The 19,823-nt window shown below is 44.6% G+C and overlaps 1 protein-coding gene and 1 long non-coding RNA gene across 3 annotated transcripts in view; both read left to right on the forward strand.

Moving 5' to 3' along the window:
- LOC309624921 overlaps positions 1-19,823 on the forward strand; it is a 999,471-nt gene that overhangs the window by 670,341 nt on the left and 309,307 nt on the right. The window lies entirely within an intron of this gene.
- CHRNA7 (cholinergic receptor nicotinic alpha 7 subunit) overlaps positions 1-19,823 on the forward strand; it is a 134,205-nt gene that overhangs the window by 65,970 nt on the left and 48,412 nt on the right. Inside the window, exon 4 of the mRNA XM_082383640.1 lies at positions 2,321-2,430. Coding sequence (XP_082239766.1) covers positions 2,321-2,430 — 110 coding nt within the window. The remainder of the gene's footprint in view (positions 1-2,320; positions 2,431-19,823) is intronic.

Here is a 19,823-nt window from a genome sequence, read left to right on the forward strand (position 1 = left end):
GGAGAGACCCAGCTTGGCTTTGGACTAAGGGAGAGCCCCAGAAGGGCAGTGCCTTCAGGGATGATGAGCAGCCCACCTTGTCGGGGTGCAGAATCTGCCTGTGCAGGCAGATTGGATGGGAAGAACCAACCACGGTAGAGCCCAGGAGTCACCCAGCTTGAAGTCAAATAACGCCATTCTGAATCCTGATCCAGTGACCAACAAAAAATATATCACTTCTCTGGGCCCCAGATTTCTCTTGTAAATAGGAATAGTCATGCTGGCATCCTGGCATCCTGGTGAGCATGGTACACATAGCAGACACTGAGTGAGCAGGATGGCCGGGATGCATGCCCTGGGGCACATGCCCCTGAGTAGGAGCATGAGTAGGGGAGACGGGAGGGGTGAGGAATTGCCAGGGAGGCTTCCTGCAGCTCAGATCAGGTGCCCTTAGGAGAGGTTTGAGTTTGACCAACAGAACGCTCCCTCTTCCCTGCTTCTCCTTGCGCTGTGGCCATCATTTCAGCAGGCAGAAGAGATGGGTGTCTGCCTGCCACACCTACCTTCCTGGGCAGTTCTTGGTGCCCTGGGGCCCTGAGCAGCATGGTGGGGAAGGTGATAGTGTAAGGCTCTGTGATAATCAGCTGCCAGAGAAGCATCCCAGGGCTGGATATGAGGACATGGTCAGGAAAGCACAGATGTTGGGCACATAAGGGCTTATGCCCAGAATAAGGGAGAGGGAAGAAGGGAGCACTGGGCAAATGGGGCAGAGTTGGAGCCGCTGGAGTGGACACAGCATGGCTGGTACCCAGGCCTTCCTGCAAAACCGCTCGAACAAGTCTGGCTCTTTCTGGGTGCTGTGCTGTCCTGTCACAGCAGGGTGAGGGGGGGAGAGACCCTCCCCAGCCACACATGTCTAATTAGAAACATCGGCCAGGTGGATCTCTGTCCTAAATGCCCCAGATGATACTTCAGCACGTTAGGTATCAATACACCCTCCTTCTCATGGTCCATGGCTGTGAAATGCTGTTACTTGCCTGCATATTCCTTCTTGTCTGACTTCAGATAGTCCCAGAACTGGGATGCTTGCCTGCCCTTTCCAGAGGATGGTGGGATCTCTGGGACATGCCCTTTGACCTCTGTTGCAAGTTTCAATAGCTCTAGACCCACAGCCCCTTGGCTGCAATCCTCAAATCTCAGCAGCTCTGAACATGACAGGGTTTTTTGTTTGTTTTTGTTTTTATAACTTTACATCAAACTGATATTGATATGCATTTATTTTCTCAGTAAAAATATGCATGTTTTGCTGCAGAAATAATGATTGCTTATAGGGAGTTGTCCCTGGACCAGCTTCGGGTGTTGCATCACATACCTTTTTAAATCTGAGAAAGTTTGAGCTCCAGAGCAGGTGGCCCCAGGGGGACTGAATACAGGATGGGGACCTTTACTGGGTCTGCTCTGATTATGCACACCTGTAGGAGCTGATGAGTCCAAACCCAGCAGCCCTGCGGTCCTGGCTGGGTGGTGCTGGTTGTCCAGCAGTGCAGGTGGGGTCCTACCTGGGCAGTCTTTACAGAGCTAGTGGACCCCAGGTAGCTCTGGGGTGCATAGTCCTGGGGCGGAGGACCCCAGACATGGGCCTTCATCTCACAGAGATCCCTCAAGAGCCAATTTCAGGCCTAGCCCCAAAGAGATGGACCTGTGTTCACGTGTTTATAAATATTTCCTGAGTCTTACCCTGTACCCTCATGTGCTGATTCATTGTTTTACTGCCAACACCCATGTTTGCACTTTTGAGTTGTGGTGTCAGAAGCACTATTCCTACATGAAAATAATAATTCAAATCCAAAAACAGGGCCTTAGAAATTTCTGAGAGGTACCCCTGCAGCTGCACGAAGTTGTTTCATGGAAATAAATATTCTTCATTTTTCCAGCTTGGTTCTTGTTCTAATTGAAATAATGAATTTATTTGTCCAAAGTGTCTTTACAATGGAAAACTTTGAAAGCAAAACAGTTCTTCATTTGGCTAGGAAAAAACCCATCTGCTATGGGAGGGGAAGGCTTGGGGGCATTCAGTGAACTGGAATTAACTTTAATGCTACCCTCTGACTGTGGTCATGGTGACAGCAGGATCTTAAATGTGATTTTTTTGCTATTCATGGTCATTTTTTAAGGGGTTATTTAATTCCCAGTTTCCATATATTTTACAGATAGCAACTCAATTATGTAAATAAGTGTCTGGAACTCTTTTTGGTTTTGAACTTATCTGATAATCTCTTATAAGATATATTAGCAGGCAAGGAAGCAAAGTGCTGCTAATGCCGCCCTCTGTGTTTGTCAGTCTTGGCTAGATCACTACTTACAGTGGAATATGTCAGAGTATCCAGGCGTGAAGACGGTTCGTTTCCCAGATGGCCAGATCTGGAAGCCAGACATTCTCCTCTACAACAGGTAAGCACAGTGGACAAAGGAAAAAAATGAGTTTATTTTTGGACGTGTTTAACAATCAAGCATATTTGAGTATTTTATAGCAATGCCAGTACATTATCTGTAATTTGGGACTGTGGATCCCCACGAGGCTTTGTAGGAAGCAGCCCTGTCCCATGTCCAGCGTTCTCTGTCCTGGCACGCAGGCCTGCAGCGCCCAGCACACTGCCCCCGATGGCCATGTCCACAGGGCTGTGCATTAGAGGTGTGTAGGTACTTGTGTGCATGTTGGCACTGAGACATTTTTGCATGTGGCCATACCTTTGCCCCTGAATGACAGCAGTTACAGTCACAGCACGAGAAGTTGCTGGTCAACGGGACGCATGGCTGGAGTCCACTTTCTGGACCCACGTCCTCATTCGATGCACTGTCCTTTGGGCACTGGGAGAGCCCTGTGGGGCAGCTGAGCACAGGAGACTGTCATCTCTAGCCACACTCAGAAGCTTGTACCTGACAGAAGAAAGGCAGATAGCAGTCATGTTCTAATAAATGTAGTCCTTCTCCTGAGGTCAGGAAAGGAAAGATTCATTAGTCATCCAAAACTGTCTGATTTGTAGAGTGGAAGCCCAGAAGGCAGATATCCGGGTAGGATAAATTTCTAGAAGCATTAAATTATTTGCTAAACTACATAGTCAAAAAAGGGAACCCAGCACCTTTCTTTCTAATAAGGCATAGGATGTGATAACCAGCTTAATATACAAGAAAGATATTTCCTAGTGACGGCTGCTGCCTCTGGTCCCACCTGGACAAGAAGGAAGCCGAGTACCTTCCTGACTCAGGAAACAGTGCTGCCATCGGCCACTGCCCACGGCCATCCCCCCAGGACCAGCTGATGTGTTTGTCCTGCACTGGCTCCTTCCAGGAGGCTGGGTATTCCAAGTCTTGTTTCCCCTTTTAATTCTTTTTCTTTCTTACTGACATCACATTTCATTTGAATCATTGGGCCTGTCTCTAGAAGACTATACCTCTTCTGATTTGCTGCCACTCTTCAGTTTCTTAAATTAGTTCAGGCAGCTGAGCTTTGAAAGATGTCTCAGGTCAGAGTAAGTGATCCCAACTGAGTAGAAGCACAGGCGTTCCCATGCCTTCTCCTTGGCTCATCTGTTTCCTGGGGGCTATGTTAGTTGCCCAGGGCTGCCAGAACAAAATACCGCAGACTGGGTGACTTAAACAACAGAAATTTATTTTCTCAGAGAAATTTATTTTCTGTTGGAGGCTGGTCGTCCCAGATCCAGGTGTCTGCAGGGTTGGTTTCTCCTGAGGCCTCTCTCCTTGGCTTGCAGATGGCCACCTTCTCCCTATGTCCTCACAAGGTCTTCCCTCTGTGTGTGTCTGTGTCCTCATCTCTTCTTATAAAGACAGTAGTCATGTTGGATTAGGGCCTATTCTAATGACCTCATTTTAACTTAGTTACCTCTTTAAAGACTGTCTCCAAATACAGTTTCACTCAGAGATACTTGGGCATGTGGATTAGGACTTCAACCGATGACTTTTGGGGGAACACAATTCAGCCTATTACAGGGGCATTGCCGTTGACTGCTTAAGGACAAAGGGTTAGGATTGAACAAGTCTGGGTGTAAATCTTAACTGTAATGTTTACTATGTCTGTAAGTCTCAGATTCCTCCTTTGCCCAGTGGGGGAAATGCCAACCTCGCAGAGTTTGGAAGGATGACTGCAGATGTACATAGCATGCTTGGGTGGTACTTGGCAAAGAGTAAACATTCACTAATGGCAGTCGTGTGCTCACAGGCCTGATGATGAGGATTTCTGCTTCAAGTAAGACAGGTTTGACAATTTAAAAAAGAAATGCCAATAATGATTCAGTTTTTTTATCTGAAATCAAGAATAAATATTATGGTAGAATCTTAAGAATGAGGCTTTAAGAGATGGTTCTTATGGCTTATCTGTTAAGACCTTAAACCCCAATAAATAAAATGTTTGGAGTTTCTAATATTTTGGCTAATGAAGAGTTACCAAGTATTCTATACATACCTGAATTTCAAGGAGCAAAGATACAGCTGTCTCCATCTGATAGATGACAACAGGGACCCGGCCCCCAGGAATAATGCATCCCCTTCTTCCTCTCCTGTTTCCCCCGGAGCTCCAAATAACCATCTTCCTCCTGCCTCTCAGTCCCGTATCCCTATTGAATGAGTGCGCCAGCCTCTGTCACGGGATCTGTAGAGTCTGCCTCCTCTTCTGCGTTAGTTTTCTTCCGAGAAATGAGATGTAGGGTTTTTTACCTGAAGTAACTGCTAACTATATGGCTGCGCGTCCACGTGAGCACAGCGAGGGGTAAGCAGGTTACGCAAGATATTGAAGCCAGTCGTAGACACGGCGCCAGTTATCTTTTGCTGCTTAACAAATTAACAAATGACCCTGAGCTTAGTGGCTTAAGGAAGAAACACAGCGCAGATTATTTCTCGCCATGCTGTGGGCTGGCTGGGCCCGCGTGGCTGCTTGTCTGCTCCATGAGATGCTGGCGGAAGGCGACGGGCCGGGGCTCAGATGAGCTGGGATGTGGGGATGCACCACCAGGGCTGGCAGTGGTGGTGATGGTGCCGTGGGTGGGGGCTCAGCCGGGGCTGCATCTGTGCCAGCTCGGCTGTCTCCTCCCTCCCCGAGGCTCTTCCACGTGGCCTGGCGACGCAGGAGAGGAAGGAAGTGGGGGCTCCGGGGCCCTTAGGGACTGAGCATGAGAAACCAGACCAGCCCTTTACCTGTTCCTGTTGGGCAGAGTAGATCTGGGTGCAGCCTGGAGGAGGGAGGAGAAATCAGCTGTCCCCTTATCCAGGGCACCAGGGAGGGAGGGGGGGAGGCTGCCCTGGGGAGACCAGCTGTGCAGGCTGAGAGGGGACAGTGATGGCACAGGAAGGTCAGAGTAAAGACTGGGAGGAGTGGAAGGACCAAAACAGACGTGCATAATGAAGGAGCACAAAGCTCAGGGCGTCCTGAGGGTCTAGGAGGAGGGGGAGACGCAGGGTGACCCCGTTATCCCTGCCTCCGTGGGCTAGCCTCCCTCTGCTGCCACTCCTCCTGCCCCAGGTGTGTGTGGGCCCCCCGCCACCCCCCACCCCGCAGCCTCCTCTTCCACCTGCTGTCTGTCAGCTCAGGGATGTGCCCTGACTCCCACTGTTTGCATGTGCCCCCTCTCGGCATGGGACAGTCACCCTCCTCTCTGCCCCTAGACCTCAAGTCGACACCCCTTTGACTCCAGACACCTCTCTCTGTCACGTGGTCTTCTAGAAGGGCGTTCCTGTGCCCAGTAGCACGCAGGTTCTGCCCCCTCTCCTGGGCACCTGGAAAGCACCTAACTAATATTTGTGCACAGATGAGATGGAAGCACGGAGGGAGGGTACAGGTGTGAGGAGGAGGAGTGAAGGGGATTATCTGTGTGATGCCAGTGCCGCTAAGGACAGCAAGGGAAGAAAGGAAGGAGAGAAATCATATTGGCAGCCTGGAAAATGTGAGACTGGGTGACTGAGTCCAGAAACTGACACAGGAAGTATCAAAAACAGGCCTGAATTTAGTAAGATCCTAACCTTCCAATACTACTCTGTTATGGAGGATTTTGAGAGATGTTGAACTTGATACTTTCCACCAGACAGAGGGTCTCAGAATGGTATGTTTCGTCAGTGGGCGCATGTGATAGTTCATTATGTGTGTGTGGTGGGGCTGGGCGCACTTCCTTGAGGAGGGCATGTGCCATCCTTCTGTGTGAGCGTGGTTTGGAAGGGAGCATTGATTCAGGTCAGGGGAAACATCACCAACATGTATGTTACATTTCTCCTTCTATTCCAGCTCAATTTTGTAGTCCAAGTGCGAGCCCCACATGGTTTTTGAGATAGAGTACATTTTCTGTGCTTTGCAGAGGCTGGGTCACTGCAAAACAGCCGTCTCTGCATCATTTCTAGGATGCACTGCTTTAGTGCCCTGAGGGATGATGAACAAGTTACCATTGCAGGCCAGCTGGCTGGGTGGCTCTGAGGAGAGGACGGGCACTGATAAAACCATCCCTGCTAGATGCTGAGCCCAGCGGTTTCTTGGTTACTTTGTTCTGCTTTACTTTAAGCTTGCAGTTCAAGGATTTGTCTGAACACAATCTTGCTCAAAGTGAGTAGCAATTGTGGATGGCTTGTTAACGATTTCCTCCCCTTTTTTGGTTTTTTATCTTCTGTATGATTACATTTGTTGATGTTCTAGAATAGGGGATAGAAATCAATAAAATGGTTGCCTCTGGGAGGGGCATTTGACTGGAAAGGAGCATGAGGGAACTTTCTGAGGTAATGGGAGTGTCTGTATCTTGACTTCATGGTGATTATGGTCACATGAATGTAATCTGCATCAAAGTTCAATGAACCAGGACCTCCCCGGCAGCGCAGTGGTTAAGAATCCGCCTGCCAGTGCAGGGGACACGGATTTGATCCCTGGGCCAGGAAGATCCCACATGCCGCAGAGCACCTAAGCCTGTGTGCCACAAATACTGAGCCTGCACTCTAGAGCCTGCGAGCCACAACTACTGAAGCCTGCGTGCCTAGAGCCCATGCTCTGCAACAAGAGAAGCCACTGCAATGAGAAGCCCGTGCACCGCAACGAAGAGTAGCCCCCACTCGCCACAACTAGAGAAAGCCCACACGCAGCAACGAAGACCCAACACAGCCAAAAAAAAAAAAAAAAATTCAATGAACCACACACCAAAAATCTGTGCTTTCTTCTTGTAAATTATAGATCAATTTGAAATGTGTAATAGGTTAAATAGCAGATGGTTCACAAATAAAGAGAAGATCAGTGAACTGAAAGACACATTTAAGTCATTTACACAGCAAGTAGCAAAGGGATGCAAAAAGATGAAAAATAAGAGAAATGTCACAACTTGGAGAATAGAGTGAGATGTCCTTAAAATGTTTAATTGGAGTCCAAGATAGAACTAATAGAGAAAAAGAGGGAAAAGCAGTGTTTAAAGAAATAATGGCTGGGAATTTTCCAGAAATTATAAAAAATACGAATCATCAGGTAAAGGAACCCCAACCAATCCTAACTGGGACAAATATTTATTGCAGTTCCTGTCTTTGCAGAACAAATCACTCCAAAATTTAAAATAAGAATCCTGTGACTTCTCCCCATCATTGTAGGTCAGGGATTTGGGGAGGGGTCCAGCCCGGTGCTCTGACTTCAGGTCTCGTGAAGTTTCAGCCCAGTGCTGTCTGGGGCAGCAGCCTGACAAACCAGATGGCTGGCAAATTGATTTTGGCCCTCAGTTGGGAGCCTTAATTCTTACGCACATGGGCTTCTTTATGGATTGCATGTGTGGTGGATGGCTTCCCTCAGAATGAGTCATGCAAGAGACTGACCAGGGAAAAGCTACAATGCCTGTGGGCGGAATGAAAGGCCTGGCTGGTATCAACGTCGCTTTTCAGAGGAAAGCCTGAGCTCCAGCAACGTCTTAGCCACCCCTGCACTGTGCAACCACGGGCGGCTGCCTCAGCCTCTCCAGGCTTCTCAGTTCTTGAGCTGTTTCTTCAGAAAATCCCATGACAATAATGGAATCTTTGTTGATGAATGTAATTTGCTGATGTTTTTGTTGGCTCTGTATTTTTAGGACAGAGTGGGGTGTCCACCATCTCTTTCTCACAGGCTGTGCAAAACCACATTTGCACATCTGCAGGCTCCTGTCTGGCTCTGAGGCTGCAGGCCTCTGGCTCCAGCCCTCTTTCTGTCACGTTTCCCTGACCCTGTGGCTGATGGCAGACCCTGGGGAGAGGGCAGTGCGTGCAGTGTGATCCAGCCCGGGAGGGCTTGTAATTGTGCTGATCAGTGAGTCACCAGTGAAATAGAATTTATTCTCTTTCCAAGTGTCTTAAATTCCCTTAGAAATCAAGACAAGGATTCAAGTGCACGTTGTCTGAGAGAGGACGTGAGACCAGGGAGGGAGGGAAACCAATATAGGATGTGTCAAAAAGCTACTGCTGTGGGCAACAGGGCCCATTCCCACCGGGGACGTCCGGGGTGTTTATCTGCCAACCGCCTTCTGTCGTAGATTGACAGCTGCTTCCAGGGGTATCATTCTGTTTGCCTGTCCCATGCACAAACCAGAGCCTCGGTCAGGGCTGCCGATTCTTGGCATGCACAGCTGTCAGGGCCTCAGGCACGGACAGGACAGCTGTCAGCATGGTCAGCTCAGTGCAGGTGAGTGGCCCACTGAAGTACCAGTCGTTTTCACCTTGGCCTGATTGGAGGTCCAGTCCCAGCTCCTGGGGGCAGGGCAGCAGTGACGTGAGTGATGGGAAAGCATCTTGGGACTCAGGCAAAGTGGAGGAGGCAGGCAGGTGGCAAAGGTAACAGAGACCAACTGGGACCTGCATCCTTGTGAGTGGCAGTTGCTCCCCTGGGCAGCATGTGTTGTCATGGTATCACAATGGTCCACATGTGGGATGGGATCTTAGGGAGTGAATCTTTTAGACTCAGTGCTGTCGCTGCTACTGGCGCCACAAGGAGGTTCCCAGGTTGATGCTCCCAGGCCCATCGCACAGCCGTGGCTGGTCTGGGGGTGGGGGTCAGGGCAGGACGCATCACTGAAAGGACGTCAGTGGCAGCTCTTGTTACGGCAGGGAACTCCAGTTGAGCAAAGGTAATTTTCAGCTTTGGATCTTAGAGAAGGAGGCTTTAGGGCGTGCTGTGATAGCATCTGCATTATCAAATCTTCTGACCTAATCTGGAGGGAGGCTGTTTGTAGATAAGGTGAGGTGAGAAGAGGGCGGAGCAGTTTTTAGGAAGTGAGTGGAACCTGCCAACTTTGTCCATCCAAACCTCCCCCTTCTCACCCCTGCCACTGTGGATGTTTGTTTTTCGTTTGTCTCTTCACTCAACCAGTATTTAATGAAGGCTTACGTGCTGTTATCACACACTGTTCTAGGATCTGAGGACATCTCAGCGATCAAGATGGACAGCCCTGTAGGGGAAGGGAGAGAGGGAGGGGAGAGCATGCATCAGGTTTTTGGGGCTTTGAGAATTGGGGGGAGAGCCTCACATGTGCTGGAGCCAGAGGTGGGGTGTGAGACCAGCAGAATGGCTAGAGGGAGGCTGTGGAAGAAGTCAGAGCATCAGGGAGGCAAATGCTCTTGGCAGAAAGAACAGGTGCACAGGCCTGCCAGGAAAGGTTGTGAAAGGCTTTGAAATGCAAAGCATCATCATCATAAAATAAATAAAATGGTGAAGGAAAGATGAGTGGGAGTCTATGACATCTCCGTGTGAGGTCACCTGCACCCTCTAGTTATCAGATGCTCTAGTAGACTCAGTAGGCCATGGTCTTTGAACTACCTTTCACCTTTGTAAGTTCTAGAACCGGTAGTGGTGGAGATGATTCCAGCCCGTAGAGAAGCAAATGGATTCTCTCTGGTGGACTCTTCTGTGAATAGACGGGCTCAGCATTCCTGGTCACCAGTGTCCATGTCTGCTCTTTGGATGCTCCTCAGAATTGGTCTTTGATGCCTTGCTGTTTCCCTCATTAACTAATGACTTAAAAAATAAATCTTTGACACATGTTAATTTTATATTTGTATAAGTATCATGATTTTATCTTTTCAAAATGTATCTTTTTTTGATCACCCTGAGGCGGGAACTTGTCATCTAGATCTGTCCTCGGAGCAGAAGGGGCCAGAGTGGCAGGAGTGGCAGGGGAGAGGCTCAGAGACACTGGGGGTGCCGCCCAAGTCTCCCAGGTCTTGGCTTTTACTTTGCATGAGACAGGAGAGCCTCTGAGCCTCTTAGTAGAATTGCATTTCCTTTTTTGCTCTGAATAACTGTCAAAATCCTAATTCATATTCTCCTTTTGACTTGCTAGCAGCTGATTCCCATCCCATGGTTATTTGTCTGGAAGTTATTATCTGTTCTTCTCTGCTGTACACTCCTCCCAGCTTACGGCAGTGGATGTGTTTTACCTCTGTCATTTCCTCCAGCATCTTGGTAAAATCAGGGGACAAAGGGCATGTGGACGTGCGTCCTCATTCAGCTGCTGGGATCCCAGAGACCCGGCTGCCTCATACTGACTTGGAGCCCAGCCTTTCCGCACAGCATGGACTGTCACTAGCCGACCTTTAGTGCCCCTGCTTTGCTCCACTCTTTCTGCAAAAGGCTGGGTGGCTCCAAAGTCTGTGTTAGCATCCACATTTCTCAGGGCAGGAAACTGGTGCCTGGAGAAGTTCAGCCACTTGCCCGAGGTTACCCAGCAGGGCATGCTTGACTCTGGAGTGTGATGTACTTGCCTCTAGCTGTGTTTTTAGAGCTCTTGTGTTTTATTTTTCTACAAGTTAGACGAAGTGCAATCACTCCTCTCGCTCCCTAAGAATCAACTCCACGTTCAGACCTTCTCTGGCCACTCTGTCTCAGCCTTTTTTTCTTGTGCTCTGGAAGGAGTGAGCCTGTCTCCTCCCAATTTCAGAGCCGCTGGGGGATTTTCATACATCGCTTCTTGCTGATCTTTCCTCAGCATCTGACAACCGAATTTTCCTTGACCAAATCCCTTGCCAGCCAGCGTGGAATGACAAAATGCAAACTGCTGGGCGGGAGTTGGAGCAGAATTTCAAACAGAGAGCCGGGCGCTGCAGCCAGCAGAGTTTTCTAGGGATAGCTTTGTATCCAGGGCTGAAGACTGTCTTCCTACCTGTGGCGCCAGGCCAGCCCACCGAGTCCCCCACCCCCTACACCCTGAGGGCTGCAAGACCCATCCAGCCCAAGAGCCTGGCTTTGGGAGACGAGCTTATTGATCTTCGTGATGTCAGACATGGAACCAACTCAGCTGTAAGGGTCTGTGTAGTAAATACGTGAGACAGGAATTCAATGGGGAGTTCAGTCATCCTCAGGAGCCTCCTGAGGGAAGGGAGAGGCCAAGGTCAGCCCTCACGCTGCCCCCTCCTCAGCCTGCTGTGGGGTCCCTGTGGGATCTCCACTGCCTACCCAGGCTGTGGGCCATCTGTACAGAGGAAGGAGAGCATAGAAAGTTGTGACTGACAGGGACAAGACATGGGGGCGGGGTGCTGGTCCTCGCCCCGAAGCCCCCGGGACTTCAGCTGTGCAGGGGCTGGGTCAAGCTGAGTGTGCCTATGGCATGCATCAAAATCTGGAGGAACTGGACTGTGGGACAGGGTCTCTGGGCCGGTGTGTAGCCGATGCTCTCTGTGCAGCTCCGGAGAATCTTCTGAGGACGCACCTTCACTGCCCTTGAGGCGTTTGTAATCAGTTACATATCACTTCATCCTGGTGGGCTGATCTGATCTGATTCCTGATTGCAGTGAAGCCTTGTGGAATTACTCTCCCTCACTCGCAATTAAGGAAACTGTTGCTGAGACACAGGACCAAGGCCTTGACTCCCAAACCTTTGACTTTTCCCAACACTTGACAATCTTGTCATGGGTGTAAGGGGCTCAGAAGATCATCTTACAGAGCAGATGATGTGAGTCAGGGGTCGGGCAGGATCTGGAGGAGAGAGACCCTCATCCAGTGGCGGGGGGAGAAGTTGTTCTGGGAAGGGGGCCAGACTGGACCTGTCTGCCAGGGGCAGTCCTGGTGCAGCTGTTAACTGTGCCTCTTTCACTTCTAAGAGTGGCCCAGCTTAGATAATAATGTATGTTGTCCTCTCACTTAGGACAAGTGGCTACAGGGAGACAACAGTTAAATGAAGACCTGGAAGCCAACAGGATAGGGCACCTCAGGGGGAAACACTAGGTGAGGCCATGGCACGGAGCTCTTAGGGGGGGACCGTGGGTGACAGTCTTGGAGGGGAACAAATGTTACAGGACCCCCAAAACATTGCTTTTATTTAATTCAAGGGAGGGGGTAAAGAACAGGATAATAGGCCAGGATGAAGTACAGTAAGGCATTCAGACCAGTCCAGCTGGGCTTCTCCTCTAGGACTCTGACCTTGATGTCCAGTGCAGTTGTTGCCTCTGTGATGCTGTGGGCCTCAGAGGACTTGGTGTTTCTCAGCATTACATCACGTGCAAATCCAGTTTAACACTCAGGTTCCTACCCTCTGGCCAGCAAGCTCCGTCAAAGGGACCACGTTCTATTCACATCTTTGATTCCTAAAGGTGAATGTGGCAAACAGCACATGGAAGGCATCAAATTAGAGTGAGTGGATGCGGTGTTGGGGGCTGTGACCCTGGTGCAGTAGGGAATCGCTGGAGGCCTTAGTGCTTGGCGCTCACAGCTCTGGATTAAGAGATCCATTCCCAACAGCAATAAATAAAAAATAAGTGAACTCTGGTTGTTTGGGGCAGGGGTGAGGGGTATGGGTCATAAAATGCAAATATCTAGAGTTTATCATTCTCTTTTCTCCTTCACTTCCCCTATCAATCTATCATGAAGGATTATCCAATTTAAACTACTCAAGTTATCTTTTAGCATAATTTATGGTCTTTTATTGAAGATAAACTATACCTTCTTAATCAGATCTTTTTGTTACTCTCATTATGTATCACTGTGGCTTTGAGTTCCATACCAGAAGATCACACATGCATTCTATTCTAGTTTTTTCTCATGCTTTTTGCTTTTCTAATGCTTTTTGCTTTTCATTTTGTGGGGTTTTTTTTCACTTAAATTTTTTTTAATGGTGTAAGGTAAGGGTCTAACTGTACTTTAAAGTGTAGAAAATGGTTCTAACATGATGTACTAAACATTCTATATTTTTCCTACTGAATTGAAATGGGATAGTTGTATTCATCTATTCAGTATCAGTAAACTACTTAGTGCTAAGGAGAGAAACAAAAAGAGACATATATTTTGAATATCATGCAGAAATATTAAAATTTTCAAAATATAGGGAAAACCTTTAGAAACCCTCAAAGTGAAAAATTACAGTAACAAGAAACAAATTTGCCTTAGTTAATAAGGTCTTACTCAAATATTAGAGGGAAATTATTATTATTTTTTAACATCTTTATTGGAGTATAATTGCTTTACATTGTTGTGTTAGTTGCTGCTGTATAACAAGGTGAATCAGCTATACGTATACATATATCCCATATCCCCGCCCTCTTGCGTCTCCCTCCCACCCTCCCTATCCCAGCCTTCTAGGTGGTCACAAAGCACCGAGCTGATCTCCCTGTACTGTGTGGTTGCTTCCCACTAGCTATCGATTTTACGTTTGGTAGTGTATATATGTCCATGCCACTCTCTCACCTCGTCCCAGCTTACCCTTCCCCCTGCCCGTGTCCTCAAGTCCATTCTCTACCTCTGTGTCTTTATTCCTATCCTGCCCCTAGGTTCTTCATAACCATTTTTTCTTTTTTTAGATTCCATATATATGTGTTAGCATACAGTATCTGTTTTTCTCTTTCTGAATTACTTCACTCATATGACAGACTCTAGATCCATCCACCTCACTACAAAATAACTCAATTTCGTTTCTTTTTATGGCTGAATAATATTCTGTTGTATATCTGTGCCACACCTTCTTTATCCATTCATCTGTCAGTGGACACTTAGGTTGCTTCCATGTCCTGGCTATTGTAAATAGTGCTACAATGAACATTGTGGTATATGTCTCTTTATGAATTTTGTTTTTTTCAAAGTATATGCCCAGTAGTGGGATTTCTGGGTCATATGGTAGTTCTATATTTAGTTTTTTAAGGAAATTCCATACTGTTCTCCATAGTGGCTGTATCAATTTACATTCCCACCAACAGTGCAAGAGGGTTCCCTTTTCTCCACACCCTCTCCAGCATTTATTGTTTGTAGATTTTTTGATGATGGCCATTCTGACCGGTGTGAGGTGATACCTCATTGTAGTTTTGATTTGCATTTCTCTAATGATTAGTGATGTTGAGCATCCTTTCATGTGTTTGTTGGCAATCTGTATATCTTCTTTGGAGAAATGTCTATTTAGGTCGTCTGCCCATTTCTGGATTGGGTTGTTTGTTTTTTTGATATTGAGCTGCATGAGCTGTTTGTATATTTTGGAGATTAATCCTTTGTCAGTTGCTTCGTTTGCAAATATTTTCTCCCATCCTGAGGGTTGTCTTTTCGTCTTGTTTATGGTTTCCTTTGCTCTGCAAAAGCTTTTAAGTTTCATTAGGTCCCATTAGTTTTATTTTTGTTTTTATTTCCATTTATCTAGGAGGTGGGTCAAAAAGGATCTTGCTGTGATTTATATCATAGAGTGTTCTGCCTATGTTTTCCTCTAAGAGTTTGATAGTATCTGGCCTTACATTTAGGTCTTTAATCCATTTTGAGTTTATTTTTGTGTATGGTGTTAGGGAGTGTTCTAATTTCATTCTTTTACATGTAGCTGTCCAGCTTTCCCAGCACCACTTATTGAAGGGGCTGTCTTTTCTCCATTGTATATTCTTGTCTCCTTTATCGAAGATAAGGTGAGCATATGTGCATGGGTTTATTTCTGGGCTTTCTATCCTGTTCCATTGACCTATATTTCTGTTTTTGTGCCAGTACCATACTGTCTTGATTACTGTAGCTTTGCAGTATAGTATGAAGTCCAGGAGCCTGATTCGTCCAGCTCCATTTTTCTTTCTCAAGATTGCGTTGGCTATTCGGGGCCTTTTGTGTTTCCATACAAATTGTGAAAATTTTTGTTCTAGTTCTGTGAAAAATGCCATTGGTAGTTTGATAGGGATTGCATTGAATCTGCAGATTGCTTTGGGTAGTATAGTCATTTTCACAATGTTGATTCTTCCAATCCAAGAACATGGTATATCTCTCCATCTGTTTGTATCATCTTTAATTTCTTTCATCAGTATCTTATAGTTTTCTGCATACAGGTCTTTTGTCTCCTTAGGTAGGTTTATTCCTAGGTATTTTATTCCTTTTGTTGCAGTGGGAAATGGGAGTGTTTCCTTAATTTCTCTTTCAGATTTTTCATCATTAGTGTACAGGAATGCAAGAGATTTCCATGCATTAATTTTGTATCCTGCTACTTTACCAAATTCATTGATTAGCTCTAGTAGTTTTCTGGTGCCATCTTTAGGTTTCTCTATGTATAGTATCATGTCATCTGCAAATAGTGACAGTTTTACTTCTTTTTTCCAATTTGGATTCCTTCTATTTCTTTTTCACCTCTGATTGCTGTGGCTAAAACTTCCAAAACTATGTTGAATTATAGCAGTGAGAGTGGGCAACCTTGTCTTGTTCCTGATCTTAGTGGAAATGGTTTCAGTTTTTCACCATTGAGAACGATGTTGGCTGTGGGTTTGTCATATATGGCCTTTATTACGTTGAGTTAACTTCCCTGTGTGCCTACTTTCTGGAGAGTTTTTATCATAAATAGGTGTTGAACTTTGTTGAAAGCTTTTTCTGCATCTATTGAGATGATCATATGGTTTTTCTCCTTCAATTTGTTATTATGGTATATCACATTGATTGATTTACATATATTGAAGAATCCTTGCATTCCTGGGATAAACCCCACTTGATCATGGTGTATGATCCTTTTAATGTGCTGCTGGAATCTGTTTGCTAGTATTTTGTTGAGGATTTTTGCATCTATGTTTATCAGTGATATTGGCCTGTAGTTTCCTTTTTTTGTGACATCTTTGGTTTTGGTATCAGGGTGATGGTGGCCTCATAGCATGAGTTTGGGAGTGTTCCTCCCTCTACTATATTTTGGAAGAGTTTGATAAGGATAGATGTTAGCTCTTCTGTAAATGTTTGACAGAATTTGCCTGTGAATCCATCTGGTCCTGGGCTTTTGTTTGTTTGAAGATTTTTAATCACAGTTTCAATTTCAGTGCTTGTGATTGGTCTGTTCATATTTTCTATTTCTTCCTAGTTCAGTCTCGGAAGGTTGTGCTTTTCTAAGAATTTGTCCTTTTCTTCCAGGTTGTCCATTTTATTGGCATATAGTTGCTTGTAGTAATCTCTCATGATCCTTTGTATTTCTGCAGTGTCAGTGGTTACTTCTCCTTTTTCATTTCTAATTCTATTGATTTGAGTCTTCTCCCTTTTTTCCTTGATGAGTCTGGCTAATGGTTTATCAATTTTGTTTATCTTCTCAGAGAACCAGCTTTTAGTTTTATTGATCTTTGGTATCATTTTCTTCATTTCTTTTCAATTTATTTCTGATCTGATCTTTATGATTTCTTTCCTTCTGCTAACTTTGGGTTTTTTTGTTCTTCTCTCTCTTAAGTGCTTTAGGTGTAAGGTTAGGTTGTTTATTTGAGATATTTCTTGTTTCTTGAGGTAGGATTATATTGCTGTAAACTTCTCTCTTAGAACTGCTTGTGCTGCATCACATAGGTTTTGGGCCATCGTGTTTTTGTTGTCATTTGTTTCTAGGTATTATTTGATTTCCTTTTTGATTTCTTCAGTGATCTCTTGCTTATTAAGCAGCGAATTGTTTAACCTCCATGTGTTTGTATTTTTTACAGTTTTTTTCCTGTAATTGATATCTAGTCTCACAGCGTTGTGGTTGGAAAAGAGACTTGATACGATTTCATTTTTTTTAAATTTACTAAGGCTTGATTTGTGACCCAAGGTATGATCTATTCTGGAGAATGTTCCATGAGCACTTGAGAAGAAAGTGTATTCTGTTTTTTTGGGATGGAATATCCTATAAATATCAATTAAGTTCATCTTGTTTAATGTATCATTTAAAGCTTGTGTGTGTTTCCTTATTTATCTTTCTTTTAGTTGATCTGTCCATTGGGGAAAGTGGGGTTGTAAAGTCCCCTACTATTATTTTGTTATTGTCGATTTCCCCTTTTATGGCTGTTAGCATTTGCCTTATGTATTGAGGTGCTCCTATGTTGGGTGCATAAATATTGACAATTGTTATATCTTCTTCTTGGATTGATCCCTTGATCATTATGTAGTGTCCTTCTTTGTCTCTTGTAATCGTCTTTATTTTAAAGTTTATTTTGTCTGGTAGGTGAAGTGGTACTCCAGCTTTGTTTTGATTTCCATTTGCATGGAATATGTTTTTCCATCTCCTCACTTTAAGTCTCTCTGTGTCCCTGGGTCTGAAGTGGGTCTCTTGTAGACAGCATATATACGGTTCCTGTTTTTATATACATTCAGCCAGTCTATATCTTTTGGTTGGAGCATTTAGTCCATTTACATTTAAGGTAATTATCAATATGTATGTTCCTATTAGCATTTTCTTAATTGTTTTGGGTTTGTTATTGTAGGTCTTTTCCTTCTCTTGTGTATCTTGCCTAGAGAAGTTCCTTTAGCATTTGTTGTAAAGCTGGTTTGGTGGTGCTGAATTCTCTTAAACAGTTATGCACCCAACACAGGAGCACCTCAATACTTAAGGCAAATAATAATATCTAGTGTATTCCAAAATGTAGATATCACATGGCTTCTGTTCTCTCATCACAAAGCTCTATAAGTGGAATTTATCAACAAAGGGATAGTAATACAGTAATATGTATATATGTATGTATAACGTCCACTTTATTTTTAAAAAACACTCTTAAATTAATCTTGGCTATAGGAACTTTTAAGAAGTGTCTTTTAAAGAATGAATAACAATGAGTATGAACATATCAAGACCAGGGACAGATGTCAAAGTCATGTCTAAAGATAAGAAAACAAGGAAGTTTGAAATTTGATTAATTAATCCTATACCTCAAAAAGTTAGCAAATGCATATCAGAATAAACTGGAAGAAACTAGGAGGAATTAGTAAAGACGTAACAGAAATGGTTTTTAAAAGGCATAAAACAAACACACATTTAAAAAAAAGAAAATTCAAAACTAAAATCTAGTTCTTTGAAAATGTCAAAAAAGTGAATGAATGAAAGAACATATGTATAAATTGAACATCTGGTTGAAATGGGTGCTTTTTGAGGGAAATAAATATTACTAAATATACCTAAAAGGTAGAAAATCAGAATAGACTTAAAAATACATAAAAATGGAAAAAGTAGGCAAATATATACATTTAAAAGTTACATTTTTACATTTGAATTTTACATCTTCAAAGAATAAATATACATTATATAAATTGTTCTAGAACATGATAAAAGATAGAAAATTTATAAAGCTAACACATATTAAACATGACAAAGATGTCTGAATAGAAGAGTATTGGCAAATCTTACATGTAAATATGAATGCAGATACCCTAAAAGAATACTGACAAATGAATTCCAGCAGCGCACTAAGTGAAAAATACCAAATAATTTTTATCCCAGGTAGGCAAGGATGGATTAACTTGGTACATTTACTAATGCAATTCACGTTAATTTGTATCCATGTTAAAGAAGGAAACAAACGAACAGAGACCGAGAAAATATTAAATTCAGCTCTAATTCTTGATGTAACACATTATAAACCAAGACTAGAAGAAAACTTTCATAATTGGATAAATACAATCCACAAGAAAACTGCAGTAAACATAAACTAATAGTTGAGAAGTTAGATCCACATCCAAGTCAGACATAAGGCAAAGATGCCAGATATCCCTCCTGTCAGCAGTCTGCTGAAGGGTGTAGCCAGAGCACGACAAGAAAAAATTAAAAATAAGAGATCTAAATATAGCAGGAAGACACAACACTGCTGTTAATTCTAGGTGATTATTGACTTAAAAATAGAATCTGCTGACAAACTTGGAGCTAAATAGAGTTGAGCAAGGAAGACGAGATAATAGCTGAGCTACACATCAGTGACTAACAGGGAAGCAAAATGGAAAACAGGATCTCATTTACAATGTGAGCATAACCGTGAAATACTGAGGGATAAATCTGGGACAAATGCACCAGCCCGTGAGAGCTGAATTTAGCAATTATTCTGTCTCTGTTAAGATTATGTCTTTGCTTCCTTGTCTAACATGGATATGTAGTGAATTGCATTAGTAAGTCTACCAGTTTCATCCACCTTTGCCTATCCAAGATAAAAACCCACCAAAGCATCTGAAAGAGTGTGCAACCAGAAGCGCCATTGCTGTGGGGGACCAGGTTCCGGGGCCAGGGTCTAGAACCTCTCTGCCCCCATGTAAGCCATGTCTGCAGTCCTTCTGCACCAGGTCAGAGGGTTCATGAGGAGACATTCAATGGGCTTTAAAAACTCCCAGGATGCTCAGAGGTTTCTTTGGTGTGGTCCTCTGAGTCCTTGCAACCCATGTGGGTACTCTCAATCCTCCTACTCATTTTGACTTTTCTGATTTGATTTTCTGGCTTCTGCTCTGCCTAAGAAGCTCCCAAGTACTTGTTAGCAATGGAGGCTTCATCTCTACCTCCCTCAGGGTGAGATACAGCAGGTGTCGAGTACAGCTGAGGAATCTGCTACGAGTGGTCCATGGACCAAACTTTGAAAGACTCTGACCTGCTGGGCACAAATACCAACTTACATATCTTTAATTAGGTGGAAACTAGGAGGAATTTGGGGGGGTTGATGTCATGAATTTC

The sequence above is a fragment of the Balaenoptera borealis genome (assembly GCF_965194805.1).
Source record: "Balaenoptera borealis genome assembly, chromosome: 3".
NCBI lineage: Eukaryota > Metazoa > Chordata > Mammalia > Artiodactyla > Balaenopteridae > Balaenoptera > Balaenoptera borealis.